The following is a 15,021-nucleotide window of genomic DNA, read 5'->3' as shown; positions in this document are numbered from 1 at the left end:
TCAGATGTTGCTATGTGTATTGTTTGTTTGAAAACTATTTACAGAGCAGCCTCAGAATTGAGATTAAATATTTTGATCACAATAGCAAAGGAAGTATTACAGAACAAGTGTTTCAATAAAATCAGAACATTAATATTTAAGTGCATGGATTAATACATCTGAACTCATGCAGTAGGAATTAGGAAATATGAAATACTAGAACCAGACACAACTTTATATATATTTTTTAATTTTAATTTGATTAAACTAATTTTTTCTTAACGTTCTTGGCATTTTGCCCCACACAAAGTTAAACAAAACAATGTGGATTGAAGTGTGTGTGTGTGTGTGTGTCTGAGAGAGATAGAGAGGGTGGGAGGGAGAGAGAGGGAGTAAAAAAAATTTTAAAAACCCGACCGGAGCGGAGGTAGTGCGTGACTGATGCAGCACGTCAGCTCTGTCTTGTCAATGCACCAGGTAAGTTACGAAAAAAGTAACTTTAAATATTCAACCAAAAAAGAGGTGAGCTGAAGAAAACCTAGGGAAAACTGAACGTGAGCAACAGTGAAGCAATCACAGCGAGATCCGTTACGGTCTGTGTGTGTGCGCCGATGAGCCGGACGGACTGCGCTCCCGGCCGGCTGCAGTTTTGTGCATAGGGAGGGGCGGGCGCTCTATGTGACTGGCCAATCACAGAGCGTGAAGACAGTCAGTTACCCAATGAGGATTTTCCTTCAGCACGATTACAGATATTTAAGAGTTTTACTCGTTTCATGCACGTACTCGTCAAAAATGCTTTATCCGTACCGGATACTCATCTGAAACGAGTATCCGGCTCATCCCTAGTAAGTGCTCCCTATCATAAAACACCGAAGAGTGCTATCTCCAGGTATGACAATGTATTTATCTATTTATCAGCTTAAAACTCATCTTTGCTTGTCATCTAGAACTTTCTAGTGTTAAATAACTTATATCCACGACCACGTCCCTAACTGGCAACAGTCATGAAAATCACGGCAGTGGTATAGTAACGTTTTGTTTCGCAAAATGGGCGGCATTACTTAAAATTTAACACATGGTGTCATTTTTACTTCATTCTTACATATTGTACCTTTAATTTTAGATCCAAAAGAACTTAAAACAAGAGAAATGCATCTCTTTTCTTCCAGAGTTGAGAAATGGGGTTCCAGTTCTGAGTGTAAACCATGGATCTGGAACACTGACCCTCCAGCTCCCACCTAAAGCCACCATCAATGACCGACGCTGGCATCGCCTTGATATCATCAGCGATGGAAAAGTAAGACAGTGAAAAACTGATGTCTGATGGGTGAATAAATGGGTACATGTCAGGATAGAGATTTTTAATTTTCTGCTAGTTTATAAGTCATTTTTATAGCCTAAAATATAAATCAGAAGTTAAAAAGAAGTTATAATTTAAACTGACTTTAAAGTGCTGGTTTATGCGTCAAGTAGATTCGACTGCTGTAGGATTCTATTTGTAGAATTACCCAAAACAACCCATAAAACAACTTCAGCTCATCCATTTAAGAGCAGCAAGCGCTTAAAAAAACACAAATATTTCTGCCGTACCAAAATCACCAGCTCTCTGTTATGGGCTCGACACACGGGAGGCGACATCGCCTCTCCTCCATTCATTTTCAGTGAGACATGCGCGACAAAGCGATAATCGCGGGTCTCCCTCCTACCAAGCGAAACGCAAAAAACGTGCGTGTGAAATTTTGAGCTCGTGCACGTATCGTGCACAGGCGACCCAGCGACGCGATCCCAGAAAGTTGAAACATTTTCAACTTTTCATCGCTGTCGCTCAGACGAGGACCAATCAACGGAGGTTTCATTCACTGACCAATGAGCGGACAGGATGCTCCGTACATCTCCGAGCAAACATGAAGGAGAAGTTGATTATTATTATGTTTTATATAGTAAAATCAGAAGTAAGATTTCACATAACTCTAGCAGCACCTTGTGAAACATCATATCTACCGCTTTATTAACTCTGAACCGCTTAAATAACCTTAATTCCCTCCAACCTGACACAGCCAAGCAAAACAACGGAAGTTTCGATTTCGCCATGGAACAGAACGCGTAGACGGCTTTGCCACTGGCCGCTGCCGCGGATCGCCTCCCGTGTGTCGAGCCCATTACAATTAAAAGTCACCTCTAACGTTCCCTCAGCAGTCCATGCATCTCTTTTTCAGGTGTATCATGAATTAGTAATAATAAATGATTCTATTTGAGTTTTATTCAATTTTATTATGATCATTGTGTTTGTAGATTGTCCAGCTGATCCTGGACCAGTGTGCAGGGGTGGCACTGAATGAGCTGGAAGGTGCTGGAGCAGATGCCAGAGAGATCGATGAATCTGGCTGCAGAGCTGCAGGAGAGACACCTGGGAACCAGAGGTAATCGCACAAACACAGATGTTGGACACTGCTGCTGTTCTTTAGGGGTGATGTGAGCATGAATAATTGGATGTGTGGATGACCTGCCAAAGCAGAGAGCATGTAGTATCGGCAGCAGCAGGGGTTCACAAACTTTTCAACTTCAGGGCCTCAAAACAAAAACCCCAGACATAACATCAACTATTGCCAGGCTCAGGGTACCAACATTGCTTATAAGCCATTTTACAAATAAATGTGTCAACTATTGAATTAGTTTCATCCTTTTGTAGCTCTTGTGTTTATCTGTCACATTTAAGGCTAAATATCCTATTAGCAATCATGTATGAAGTTATAGGGGATGTATTATGACTTTTTATCATTGTAACATGATTGATACAGAACATTTTCTTGAAGTTCTTTGCACCAAATCCCTCTCACACAAAGAGATTTCAGCTGTTTTATGTTTGACAATTTCAGTACCTTCCAGAATGAGCCATTTCAGGGATTCGTCATAAAATCAAACTGGAGCTGGCCACACCCACCCACCCTCTCCTCAGGCTGCTATAAGCTGAGAAGCTATGATATTTGTCAGCAGCAGCTTTGTGATGTCATAAACGGGGATTTTTTGAAACGGCTTGTTTTAGGCATACAATTCCTACAACCGAGCAGTGACAGAAAATACATGGAATCGTTTTTTCCCCCCACACTTGGGAGTGTTTACAGAGGCTGTAGAGACCTAGCCAGGCAAGCCATCCTATATGAATAGGCTGGCCACGACTCATAGACACAACTCAGTCGTGGGGCAGAATCTATGGAGAGTAAATCCCGACCCATACTTGATTTATTTTCATTCGTCTTCACATTGTCTGCTCTCTCTCTTCTTCAGGTATCTAAATGTATTCCAGCCTCTTCAGCTGGGCGGAGCGAAGGAAATGACTCCTTACCGACGGTACCGAAGTTTCACCGGATGCATCCGGAACCTCATTGTTGACAGTCAGGTAACATCATGCTGTAAATAATGTGCCTTGTTCAGTTTAAGGGTTAAATAACCTCAAATTTATGCAGGAAAGTGTTAAAAGTAAACTTTTTGGGTTTGTCTTCTCATGATGAATGTAACTGAATAAAACCAGCTGAAGAGAAGGCAACACAACTCTGAGATCATTAGCATTTCCTGTGTGTGTTCCAGTGTCTATAGGCCTGCATCTATCTGTTTGTACATGCATGAATTCACCCCTCGCCAAGTCCTCAGTGGGTAGTACTTGTTGGTGTGTATCATTAGTGTGTGTGTGTGTGTGTGTGTGTGTGTGTGTGTGTGTGTGTGTGTGTGTGTGTGTGTGTGTGTGTGTGTGTGTGTGTGTGTGTGTGTGTGTGTGTGTGTGTGTGTGTGTGTGTGTGTGTGTGTGTGTGTGTGTGTGTGTGTGTGTGTGCGCGCGTGTGTGTGTACCCGTGTGGCATGGGGGTGGAGGTCGGACAGATGGTGGTCTGAGCTTGGCTCATTAGCCAAAGCCAATATAGCAACATCCTGGTCCAAAGTGTAATAAAAAATTAAGAGAAGTTCCCGCATCCTTCCTTATCCTCCAGAAACTCAGCAAGCTGCTGCCGAGCCTCAGAAACCTCCCTGTGATTCCAAAATATTCCCCCAAGAAAGAGTCCAGGCTGTGCCAAGCCGGAAAAAATATAGAAGTTTATTGTTTTAGCATCAGCACAAACCCTGCAGGCATTGTTTGGTGTGGAGTGATGTTTGCATGAGAAATAAAGAAAGTTTAGCCTTTAGGACATTTATTTCATAAATCTATAATACAGTAAAGTGAAGAAAATTTCACTTTTTTCTATTTTTACGTCTGGTTTGTGTTTTATACATTAAAATATGAAAAAAAGGATGACAGGTCCTTTTTTTCCTCATAGATAATTAAAACAACATAATTGTAATGAAACTAATCAGAGAGCCTTGCCACATGCTAGTTAAATGTGATCAAATTAATAATTCATTCCTATCAAATAATACCTCCCTTTTCTCCAATCCAGAGGGGAGGGAGTGGGAATCCATCCGGCGAGCAGAATTAGATGTCTTTAATTAAAGGTCACGGATGATGAATGAAGGAGTGTTCTCATAAACGTGATCCAAAGCAGCAATTTTGTTTGATTAAAATTTAATTAGAATCGTCAGATGATAAACAGATTTAGGGTCCTATTTGGTTTTTACTGTGAGATTTCACATATTTAGACTTAAAACCCAGGGTGGATGTTTTAAGTAAAGGTTGGATCTCGAAGAACAGATGAATTCACTTAGAAATCACTGCAGTTTAAAGAGGAATATGCAAGGATTTTACAATAAAAATAAACCCAAAACAGTCTAATGTCTCCGTCATGTTGGAAGGAAAGTTATATTGAAACAAATTCCTTTCAAAATGGTCAAATGGTCTCTGAGTTCAAGTCGGACTAACGCAGCAGTGCTGACATTTTTTTTTGACACTAGCAGAGAAAAAGCTCCAGAAATGTTAAAAGAACCGAATCCAGTGTACCCCTAAGAAACCACTGCACCTTTTTGTTTTTCTCTAATATTGGTTAAAATAGGCTAGGGCTAACAATGAGCTAACAATGCTAACAGCTCATTAGAAGCATATAGTCAGCTCTAAAAATATCCCAAGCTACTTTTACGGTTACCAGCAACTCGATTTTACAGTGGTGTGTGTGTGAAGCGAATAATGAGTCAGTTGTGGTGTTTTACTTCCTTTAATGAGTCATTCAGAACTAGAACAACAAGCTAACAGCAAGACGGCAAACTGCACTTCCTGTAATGCCAGAGGCATATTACCGTAATAAGTGCCCCCTACCATAAAACACCAGATATGACAATGTATTTATTTACTTATTAGCTTACTGTGTATGACTCGTTTTTGCTTGTGATCTAGAACCTTCTGTCGCTGATCCATAACTTGCAACAGCCATGAAACTTACGGCACGGGAGTGAGAAAGTCATCTTTTTTTATAAAAATGTACTGCAGTACCCAAATTTGACCACATGATGTAATTTTTACTTAATTCTTCCACATTGCACCTTTAAGTCTTTTAGAGAAATATCTACATTTACATTTTATGCCTTCTACTAAAACTTTTATGGGTTTTTTGTAGAACAGTGAGTTATAACAAAAATGTGTCCAAATTAGTGCATCGTGTGATTGTTTATAGTTTGTGGTGAATTTTTTTTTTCTTCCTGGATCAAAAACCTTAAGATCTGTAAAATCTGCTCCTTATTGGAGGAACTTTTATTGTAAAAGTTCATCAGCCGAGCTTTGGTGACAAAACAGAGTCGCTTATACTGCTCTCCCTCTTCTTAACAGGCTTTGCTGTGTAATTGAAGCTGATTTCCCAATTTGGATCAGAGGAATTGAGCACATTTATGTGTTAATGTGACTGATGCACTACAAAATGCAGCCACAGTGTGCCTGCCAGCTGAAACAATGGGCTTGAGTGGAAATTTAGTGCATGTCGAATCGAGCCTTATTGCATTTCGGACTCGAGGGATGAAAACAGCGGAATTAAAAGGAAATATGAAGCATTAATCTCAAGCTGTGAGCGCAGCATGGAACCAGCAAATATTATGTTTTATTTGGGTTATTTTTTTTATTTTAAAAAATGTGGAGGAACTTTGCGGTGATTAAAACTGATTAAAATAAATTAAAGGAAAACATTTTTCTGTTTTTGTTTGTCCTTCAGGTTTACGATCTGGCGTCTCCAGGTGAGAGCGTGGACAGCATGCCAGGTTGCAGGTTAACAGATGGAGTGTGTGTGACGATGGCCGGCCCTTCGTGTGGCGTTCACGGCTCCTGCCTCGCCGACTGGGGCTCCTTCAGCTGCGAGTGCCGTCCAGGATTTACTGGACACAAGTGTGATAAAGGTGAGGGACTCTTCTGACTTACTGCTGTTGGACATCGCTGTGAGACACCGTTTGAACTTCTGTCCCCTCCTCACCCTTCAGCCGTCCCGGAGTTCTCCTTCGACTCAAACAGCGCGGTTCGTTTTCAGCTCAGAGGAGGCAGCAGCTCCAGACGCACCAACATCCAGCTGCTCCTCCGGACTAGATCCACGTCTGGGGTCCTGCTCTCAGTAGCTTCCCGGGATGTCAACGAGTACATTATCCTAGAGGTCAGTCCATCGTCACTAATGTTTCATCTCATGACCTGCTCCAATGTTGCATTTGAACAAATATTCCATTTTCTCTGTCAGATCATTGAGGGTCACATCTCGGCCCGTGCCAACCTGGGCGACAGCTCTCACTCCCTGCGACTCTCCGGTCACCGAGTGGACGTCGGGCAGTGGGTCCTGGTCAGCCTCAGTCGCCATGACAACATGTTCACCCTACGACTGGAGCAGGGAGGCGGCTCGCGGGAGGTGCAGGCTCAGCTGGGGAGCCGCAGGGAGCTGGTGGTTCATCCAGCGAGTCTGATGGTTGGAAACCGACCAAACTCTGGAGAGGCCGACTTTCAGGGTGAGATCTGGATCAGGAGTGTTTATTTAGGCATGAATACTTTATGTTTAATACAACTGACTCTAGATTTTGTGGAATCCGTGTGGTTAAATTTTTGAAAGAAACAACCTGACATTGTTCAGCTACTTTAAATCAGACCCAAACATCAGAGAGATGCTGCCCCTTGAGTCACCGTAGACGGATTGTCAACAGAATCTGTAGAAAAATCAGGACTCGTAACTAACCGGGACTTCTTCTCCTGCAGGATGTCTGCGGGACGTCCGTTTTAATGGTCACGTCCTCCCGTTGGACGGGCAGAGTCGAGATTTGGTGACGATCCTGGAGAGGCGAGGAGTTACCTCCGGCTGCTCGAGTGACGCCTGTAGCAGCCAGCCGTGCCGCAGCCCGATGCGCTGCATCGACCTGTGGAGGAAACACCAGTGCAAGTAAATAACGCAGCTGTCACTGATTAAAAAAATAAGATTCTGTCAAGTCATCCCGTCATCTTTCCTGGTCTCCCTCTCATCCCAGGTGTCCTGGCACTCAGGTGACGGTGACAAGCGACGCCGGCCAGCACCGGTGTGTGCCGTCGCCCTGCGGACCATCCTCTTGCCGTAACGGCGGCGTGTGCCAGGCGCTTTCACCCGACAGTTATCAGTGTCAGTGTCAAGAGGGTTTCAGGGGTCAACGCTGTGAACTAGGACAGGTCAAAGGTCACCGGTTAACTGCCCTCAGTGCCAGCTCCATCCTTGCCATCAGCATGTGTCTGCTAGTCTTCATCGGTAAGCACCTACACACGTGAATTGTCACGTGAATTTACACAATCTGGAAGAGGTCAACTGATGAACTTGTGCTTCAAAAGGTAAAAAAAAAAAAAAAGACACATTCTATCAATAAAAACCTTTGTTCCAACTAGTGTCACAGTTTCCAGATCAATAGAGCCAGCAGCGTGATGTCATCGGGAGAAATGAGTTTGGTAAACATTGACGGATCTTAATCAGCGGCTCAGTCTAACAATGGAAGTTCACGTCCCTCAGTAGCAAAGCAACTCTAAATATGAAAAACAGCACAGATGCTGACACTCCTCCAACTGGAGGCTCGTTGTATCTTCATAATCCTGCTCCTTAATAAACACGTGGCTGATTTATGAGAGGAAATGGTTCCACTGAGCAGCTTCAAACGTCCACGGTGGAGAATTATCGTCCGATCTGGAATAGTGCAGAAACACATTAATGAAAAGATGCATAGTTACACTGTGCTCCCTTCTGTGTGTGTGTGTGTGTGTGTGTGTGTGTGTGTGCGTGCGTGCGTGCGTGCGTGCGTGCGTGCATGTGTGCGTGTGTGCGTGTGTGTAGTTGTGTTAGTGGCAGTGACAGTTTGGAACCAGAAAGGAAGCCGAAACAAATTCAGGAAACGGGGAGTTTATCATATCCCTGCTGAGCACGAGAGCTGGGAGGACATCCGAGAAAACATCCTCAACTATAACGAGGAAGGAGGAGGGGAGCAAGACCAGGTACACACACACACACGCACACACACACACACATTCTTGTATTTGTACCCATGTTAGGTATTGTTTTCCATTCATTTTAGTGAGTCCACTATGCCAAACCCTAACCCTAACCAGTACATTCCTAAAGTTATCTGTAACAAAAACTCAATTCACATCTTATCTGTAAATCCCACCCCTAGGGAGTACTCCGTGTTAGGAACGTGTTTTGGTCCTAACAAGGACCATCGGTCATAAGAAGGTTAGTAAATATCCCAAATCCAGTCTTCACAAGGGTACAAATACAAGCACACACACACACACACACAAAACCCCAAGTCCATATTCTTTTAAAATGACATTAATTTTTATTTTCCAAGTGAACTGAACTCACTCCATCACACCACCTACACAAGTGCACTAAGTGCAAGAGTTGTCTTTGAAACTCGCATTTTGAGTTGCCTTCAACTTTTCACATTTCGTCATTGCCTTAAAATTTGTACTTTTAAGGGTTCCACCTCCAATTTTAGACGAGCAGTTAGCTCATTACTTATTTACCTCCAAATACAAATGAAACATTCAATCCAGATATGTTATTTATTGAGTTCTTGTGTTTTTGTCCTTCTGTTCCTTCAGAACGGTTATGACATCACAGAGCTGAAGCGTCCCTTGTGCTCCAGTTTGTCCCAGTCCTCCTCCTGCACCACCGCCCCGCTCATCAAATCCTCACCAGGCTCTCAGGAAGAAGTTCATCCGTCCAGCTCCTCTTGTAGCTCGGGTGCTCCCTACCTCAGCATCCCTCATCACCACCACCACCACCACCATCAGCACCCAGTCAGCCCCAACTACAACAGCGGCGCCCCCTACGCCAACCACACCTCTCACACAGGTAGAGACACAGAGGCGAGTGACACGGGCAGCTATGTGGACGCCCCGGCTGGGTCTCGCTCCCATGTGGACTTCAAAAGCTACGTGGCGCGAATCATTTGGGAAGCAGACAATGACATAGATGCGTTCCCGCCCGACGCCTACCACGTCTGGTGCAGTGAGGGCTCTGGGTCCTCAGCTGGAAGCCTCAGCTCCCTGGGGTCTGCAGTGTCCTGTAGAAAAATCCCTCCAGGCGAGGAGGACGATGAAGATGATGAAGGAGGTTTTGTTTATGACAGGTTGTCACGATGGGGCCCAAAGTTCCAGGCTCTGAGTGAGATGTATGACCGGCCCCAGCTGGCCCTCACATACGGGGACGCAATAGCCTACATACAGAGTAGTCAGAGCCATGACCCACCCACTGCCAAAGCACCACTAGGGGGAGCCACAGAGCACTGATCACCCACAATGTGAACAAGGGTGCTGCATTCACACCACACCTGTGCAAATTTGACTAGAATGTTTGTAAGCCATATGAAAATCACCTGCTGGTCCTAAAATTATTTTATATGAAAAGTTCTAGGGCTGGGCGATACAATGATTTATCGTGATATAGACCGATATCGATTGATATGAAGATTAATATCGTGATGGGAATTTTCTCCACATCGCCCGGCCCTAAAAAGTTCTATGGGATAAAGAACAGAGACGACGGAAAGCAAAGAAAGCTGGAGAGAGTTTGATAAATCATAGTTTCTTACATGAATAATTGAGAAGACTGACACAAATACCAATTATCATGTAAATTTAAATATTAATTGTATTAAAAACGATCATGGTGGTGCAACAAATGTTAAATTAAACATAAAATAAACATCTCTGTTTTCAAAAGATTGGTTACTGACTAATAAGTCCAACAAGTTGCATTGAGGAGTAAATAATAAACCAGATTAAAGAACATTTAAAATAGCTAAATGTCAAAGATGCTCATCTAGGTCAGTTTTTTACGTGAAGTCTTACTTCTAAAGCTCTTTTAATCAGACATGTGAATGCAGCAGCTCGTCTCTCACATGCTCACAATAATTCAAAGACTTTCAGGGTCGGAGGATCGTCGCGTTGTCCTCTTGTTTCTGTTTGTTGGAGACAGGTCGGTTTTCGGAAACTGAAAGAGGAAAAAAAGCACAAAGAACTTGTTTCTGGTTCATTTAACATCTTTACAAAGTAATATGCCACCCAAGATTATTTCTTCTTTTATTTCTTTCCTTTAAAAGCAGCTCTTTGTGCTGAAGCTATTCAATTTTTTAGCAGTTTGTGGGCTCCGCTCGTGCAAAAACGAACTTTCGAGGTCGAAAGATTATGTTTTTCAGCAGAAAACGTTCCATTAAATTATGTGAAAGCATTCAGGGTGAGTGGAGCTTTGGTGTGGAAGAATTATTCTGGTGTGCTTGAAATCTCAGACAGCATTAGGGCCTTGAAGAAGACTCAAAGTTCTCCTTAAAGAACATTTTTATCAAAGTTTGGGGTTTTTTTTTCTACGCAGACGGTTTGAATTTCATCTCATCTTTGCAGCTCAATTAGAAAATCAACACCCTCCACTGAAAAATCCTCCCAAGTACAGCACTTTATTTTGCAGTTTTCTTTCCTCACTAAATAAATGTTCAGTTCTGTGCAGTCAAAATGTTTTAGGTTAACGTTTAATACCTAAAGACCAGCTTTTAATTCCTATTTGTATCTTTCTATTGCACTACGAAACGATCCTTTATTCTGGATGCAAGACCCGATTTAGAAAACAAAATCCTTTGTGAGCTCACTGGGTGGAATGCTGTTTTCACCTCAGCTTTTCAAAATAAGAGATTATTTTTCTACGTGCTGTTAACGTGATGTTTGTGTCACTGACTGTTTCTATTTTGTTTTTACCAATATGTTCATCTGTTACCTGTATTTTAATTTGTTAAAGGCTGCTGGAAAATGAACAGAAGCACCTCCACATAGGTGTGAGATTTTACAGCTTTCAGTTGAACTTGATGCACGTTTAGCAGCCAGACGGCAGCATTTTCTTTTGTAAAGATTTATATTTCTTTAGTGGGACCAATTTTTTTTTTTGTTTAAATATTTCACTTTTTAACAGAAGCAGGTCTATTTGTCCAAGCTTACTGACTCACCTTTCCTCCTATAATTATGGTACACGTACTCAAAAAACAACAACAAATTCCCAAACATGAATAATATATGGTATTTCAATTGTTTACAAGACTGAATATTTTCTTTTATTTTCTAAATGTAAAGGTTACATTCAGATTCAAAGCGGTAATTCCGTACTGAACAAAAGCAGAATGCTGTGCGACATCCATCCAATCAAGAAGCTTCACAAAGATCATGTGACATTTCCTCAGGAAATAGATGGTTGAAAAAGCAACAAGCTGCATTTAAATAAGTTTTAAAGCTAGAGTCCATAGAGTGACGTCATCAGGAGGAGATTTTGAATTCGGAATGGCTGTAAGTTCCACCCCTGTAGCTCCTCCCTTTCTGGGAGGAGCTGAAAGCCACGTCTTTTACCATGCACAAAACGCAAGTAGCCTTGTAGCGCTAGCTGAAAAGTAACAATTTCAGTATGTCCCTGCTCAGACACCTGATTCTAAATGCTGAATTATCTCCTCAGCTTTTCTCAGGTTCTGCTGATTACTCGTTTTAATCAAATCTGCATCGTTCAAGCAGGGACACATCTACAACAAGCAGGAATCTGACACTCGTGGTGCTAGCACACCCCTGCTAATCACAAACGCCATCTTGGATGTGTCCACATTTCTACGGTGGAAGGTGTTTACCCAAATAAAAACATTTTATTAGACAGCTATGTGGTGTGGCATGATGATTAAAATATAAAGATATTTGAAAGAAATAATTTAAAACATAAAATCTCAACAGGTAGGCTAGAAAAGTCAATAGTAATCCCACATGATCTGTTTTCAATAATGCGCCTGTTGTTGCAACCATAGGCTGGGTTCGCAGCCCCACCCTCAGCGCCTCCTCTCTTCCCTTTTATAGAATTGTCTGGGCTGGACGGAACCTGTGACACGGTCAAAATGGCGGTGGTGGCCACCTCCCATTATGGACAAAAAACGCGTTATTGGAGCCTATGGAATCCGTTTGTCCAGTATGTACAGTCTATGGTTCGGAGAGTGAGAAACCCACCTAATATGGCGACGATGGTGTTATACCCTCCAACGTACTCCTCCAACGAGTAGATGATGATCATGCCCAATGGTGCGTCTACATATTCATGTCTATGCTGCTAACGCTACTACAAGCTAAAGCAATAGTCTGACCTAAAGTTGAACGCTACATTAATTATTTAGCTCAAACACACAAAAGATAAATCCATTTTTGTTCCCTTCCAACAGTTAGCTTGAGGTTTACAGACTGACAGTAATTCAATTTAGGTTGAGTTAGCGTTGAAGCTAGCTTGGTGTGCTAAGCTGACTGAACTGCCTGTGTCTCCCCGTAGTGCATTTTGGGAATAGGGAGTATTGTTTTTGCCCGACAGCTCCTCTTGAGTCTCTGTAAATTTAGTGGTCAACTCTCTAGACTTTAAATAGCAGAACAGGGTCAGATAGTCAGATGTAAACATCTTTGACGTTACTTTAAACATTTTACACCAGCTACGTAACCCAGCTTTAAGGATCTAAATGCATTTGAGATACTTTAATCTTGTTTCTAGACATTGACTCAAAAAACTACTTTAGTTCATTTAAAAACATAAAAAGCAACCATTTTAATTATTTTAACTCATAAAGTGTGTCTATGCACGCTGACAGAGCCTGATCACAGTAAAATTGTTCTGTTTTTTCCCCACTACCTGCCTGTCGGTATTCGTGTTAAACAAGACACCTGGTGGTCTCCTAACAGCTTTTTCATGACTCAGCTTCTGTAAATTACTTGTTTAATCAAGGCAGTAGCCATTTGTTTTAGCTGCATTAAAGCAGGCTGCTTTATGGGACAGTAAATATCCAAGCATCTCCCTGAAGGTGAAATAAAGAATAAGACGAGTAAGTTGGATCAGTGACCGCAACAAAGCAGCCGTTCTTTTTCTTCTTATTTATATTTTTTATATATATATATATTAAAATGAGGGACAGTGGTTTATTTCTTCTTTTGTTTCCCCGTATGCCTTTCAGCCAAGCATAATTTTTTGTCACTCTGCCTGATGAATGTAGATTTATATGGAGAGGCCTAGAAGACTGAACAGGTATCTGAAAAAGCAAAAGTACAATCATATTAAAAGAAAAACTCCTAATAACAGCTTTTAATGACAAGTCAATCATCATTAAATTGGTAATGCAGACTGCATTCCAGTTCTTTCCCAGACACACATACAGAGCATTAACTTCAGTGGAAATCAGTCTAATGTTTTTCTTTTAGATGAATGAACAGATTTTTATTTTCTTCTGGTGCCTGAAGAAAAAACAAATCCTGTATTGAGCCCTGAAAGAACTGCGCTCACAGCTATGCATCCACGCAGAATAATACAGGTGTCCTTTTCTAAACTGATGTGAAGCAGATGTTGCGTGACTTCTGGCCTGCACAGCGTATTCGGTGACATCTGGTGTAAATCCAGTGCTTTTAAAGCAGCGTACAATGAGTGTCGATGTGTTTTTTTTTGTTTTTGTTTTCATTTAAACACATTTGTTGTCCTGTAGGTTTTAAAGTTTCGTTTGTGCTGACGATCTGTAAAGTATGCTGTACATGAAAAACATTTTATAGCTGCCGATTATGGGTAAACCCTTTTGTATGCAACTTTTAATTAATAAAAAGTCTTTTCCCAGAAGTTTGATTTGTTTCTTTTTAGCTTTTTGTTTGGATCTAAACAATAATTGTGCAGTTTGGCTCATTTCAAAGTTCAAAGCTGTATATAGCAGGATGTTTTAAAAAGCACATCGTTTTTGATCATCACATTTTTTGGAGTTGTAAGTCTGTAACAGGTTTAGTACTTTCATCAGAAACTGGCCCTCTGGTTGGGTGCAAAACTGTAAAAGTGTAAAAAACTCATTTAATCAACACAATTGCAGGGTAACACTTTACAATAAGGTACGCAAAATTGTGCTTCGTTACTACGGAACAACTTAGAGGGTAATGAGTAATGATGCAGGAAAAATATGTAGTCTAAGAATTTTTTTACATGTTTATTTAAAAGTTAATTTTTGCATACTTTTCTGATTATTTTTAAAAAAAAGTACCTTACCTTAAACAATGAACATTTTGTTAGTGATTGATTTGAGCCAGGTGACACTGGCATTTTGGTCACCCATCTCTGGAATATTACCAAACAAGATGAAAGAAATGATGTGTGAATAAGCTCAATGTTATTATGGCCGTGTAACAACATAAAAGTAATGGTTAAGTACCTATAGATTAGTTCCTGAGTAGGTACTTGGAAGGAGCCTTCACCTCCCATCATCTCGAGAAGGACGGATGCCTACGATGGAAGATGAAGTGACAGATGAGTGAAATCAAGATGAAACAGGGATGTTAAATCACTGTGATGTTGCTAATTATCTGCATCCTTCATGAAGTTGACAAAAGAGTCTACAGGCACTACATTCATCTGGGATTCATTCCTTATAGCTTTCATAGAAAGCTACCTATTATTCCCTGAAAAAGACTGCTGGATGTTTACCAGTAAGTACTGGTTAACTACCTATTCTTTTCTTCTTCATTACTCATTACCCCCTAAGTCGTTCCCTAGTAACAAAGCACAGCTTTGCGTACCTTATTGTAAAGTGTTACCCATTTGCAGTGGTCTCTGGTAGGGATGAACGCCT

At 41.5% G+C, this 15,021-nt stretch overlaps 1 protein-coding gene across 1 annotated transcript in view; it reads left to right on the top strand.

Moving 5' to 3' along the window:
• LOC107379285 (neural-cadherin) overlaps positions 1–14,027 on the top strand; it is a 161,279-nt gene extending 147,252 nt beyond the window's left edge. Inside the window, exons 25-34 of the mRNA XM_054740960.2 lie at positions 1,149–1,276; positions 2,272–2,399; positions 3,265–3,376; positions 6,096–6,276; positions 6,358–6,524; positions 6,606–6,867; positions 7,112–7,292; positions 7,378–7,628; positions 8,202–8,359; positions 8,972–14,027. Of these exons, the coding sequence (XP_054596935.2) occupies positions 1,149–1,276; positions 2,272–2,399; positions 3,265–3,376; positions 6,096–6,276; positions 6,358–6,524; positions 6,606–6,867; positions 7,112–7,292; positions 7,378–7,628; positions 8,202–8,359; positions 8,972–9,661 (2,258 nt within the window). The 3' untranslated portion in view covers positions 9,662–14,027. The remainder of the gene's footprint in view (positions 1–1,148; positions 1,277–2,271; positions 2,400–3,264; positions 3,377–6,095; positions 6,277–6,357; positions 6,525–6,605; positions 6,868–7,111; positions 7,293–7,377; positions 7,629–8,201; positions 8,360–8,971) is intronic.
• Positions 14,028–15,021: the final 994 nt, after the last annotated feature.

This window comes from Nothobranchius furzeri, chromosome 5 (genome assembly GCF_043380555.1).
Source record: "Nothobranchius furzeri strain GRZ-AD chromosome 5, NfurGRZ-RIMD1, whole genome shotgun sequence".
In the NCBI taxonomy this organism is placed as follows: domain Eukaryota; kingdom Metazoa; phylum Chordata; class Actinopteri; order Cyprinodontiformes; family Nothobranchiidae; genus Nothobranchius; species Nothobranchius furzeri.
This window is presented reverse-complemented; position numbering and strand designations above follow the sequence as displayed.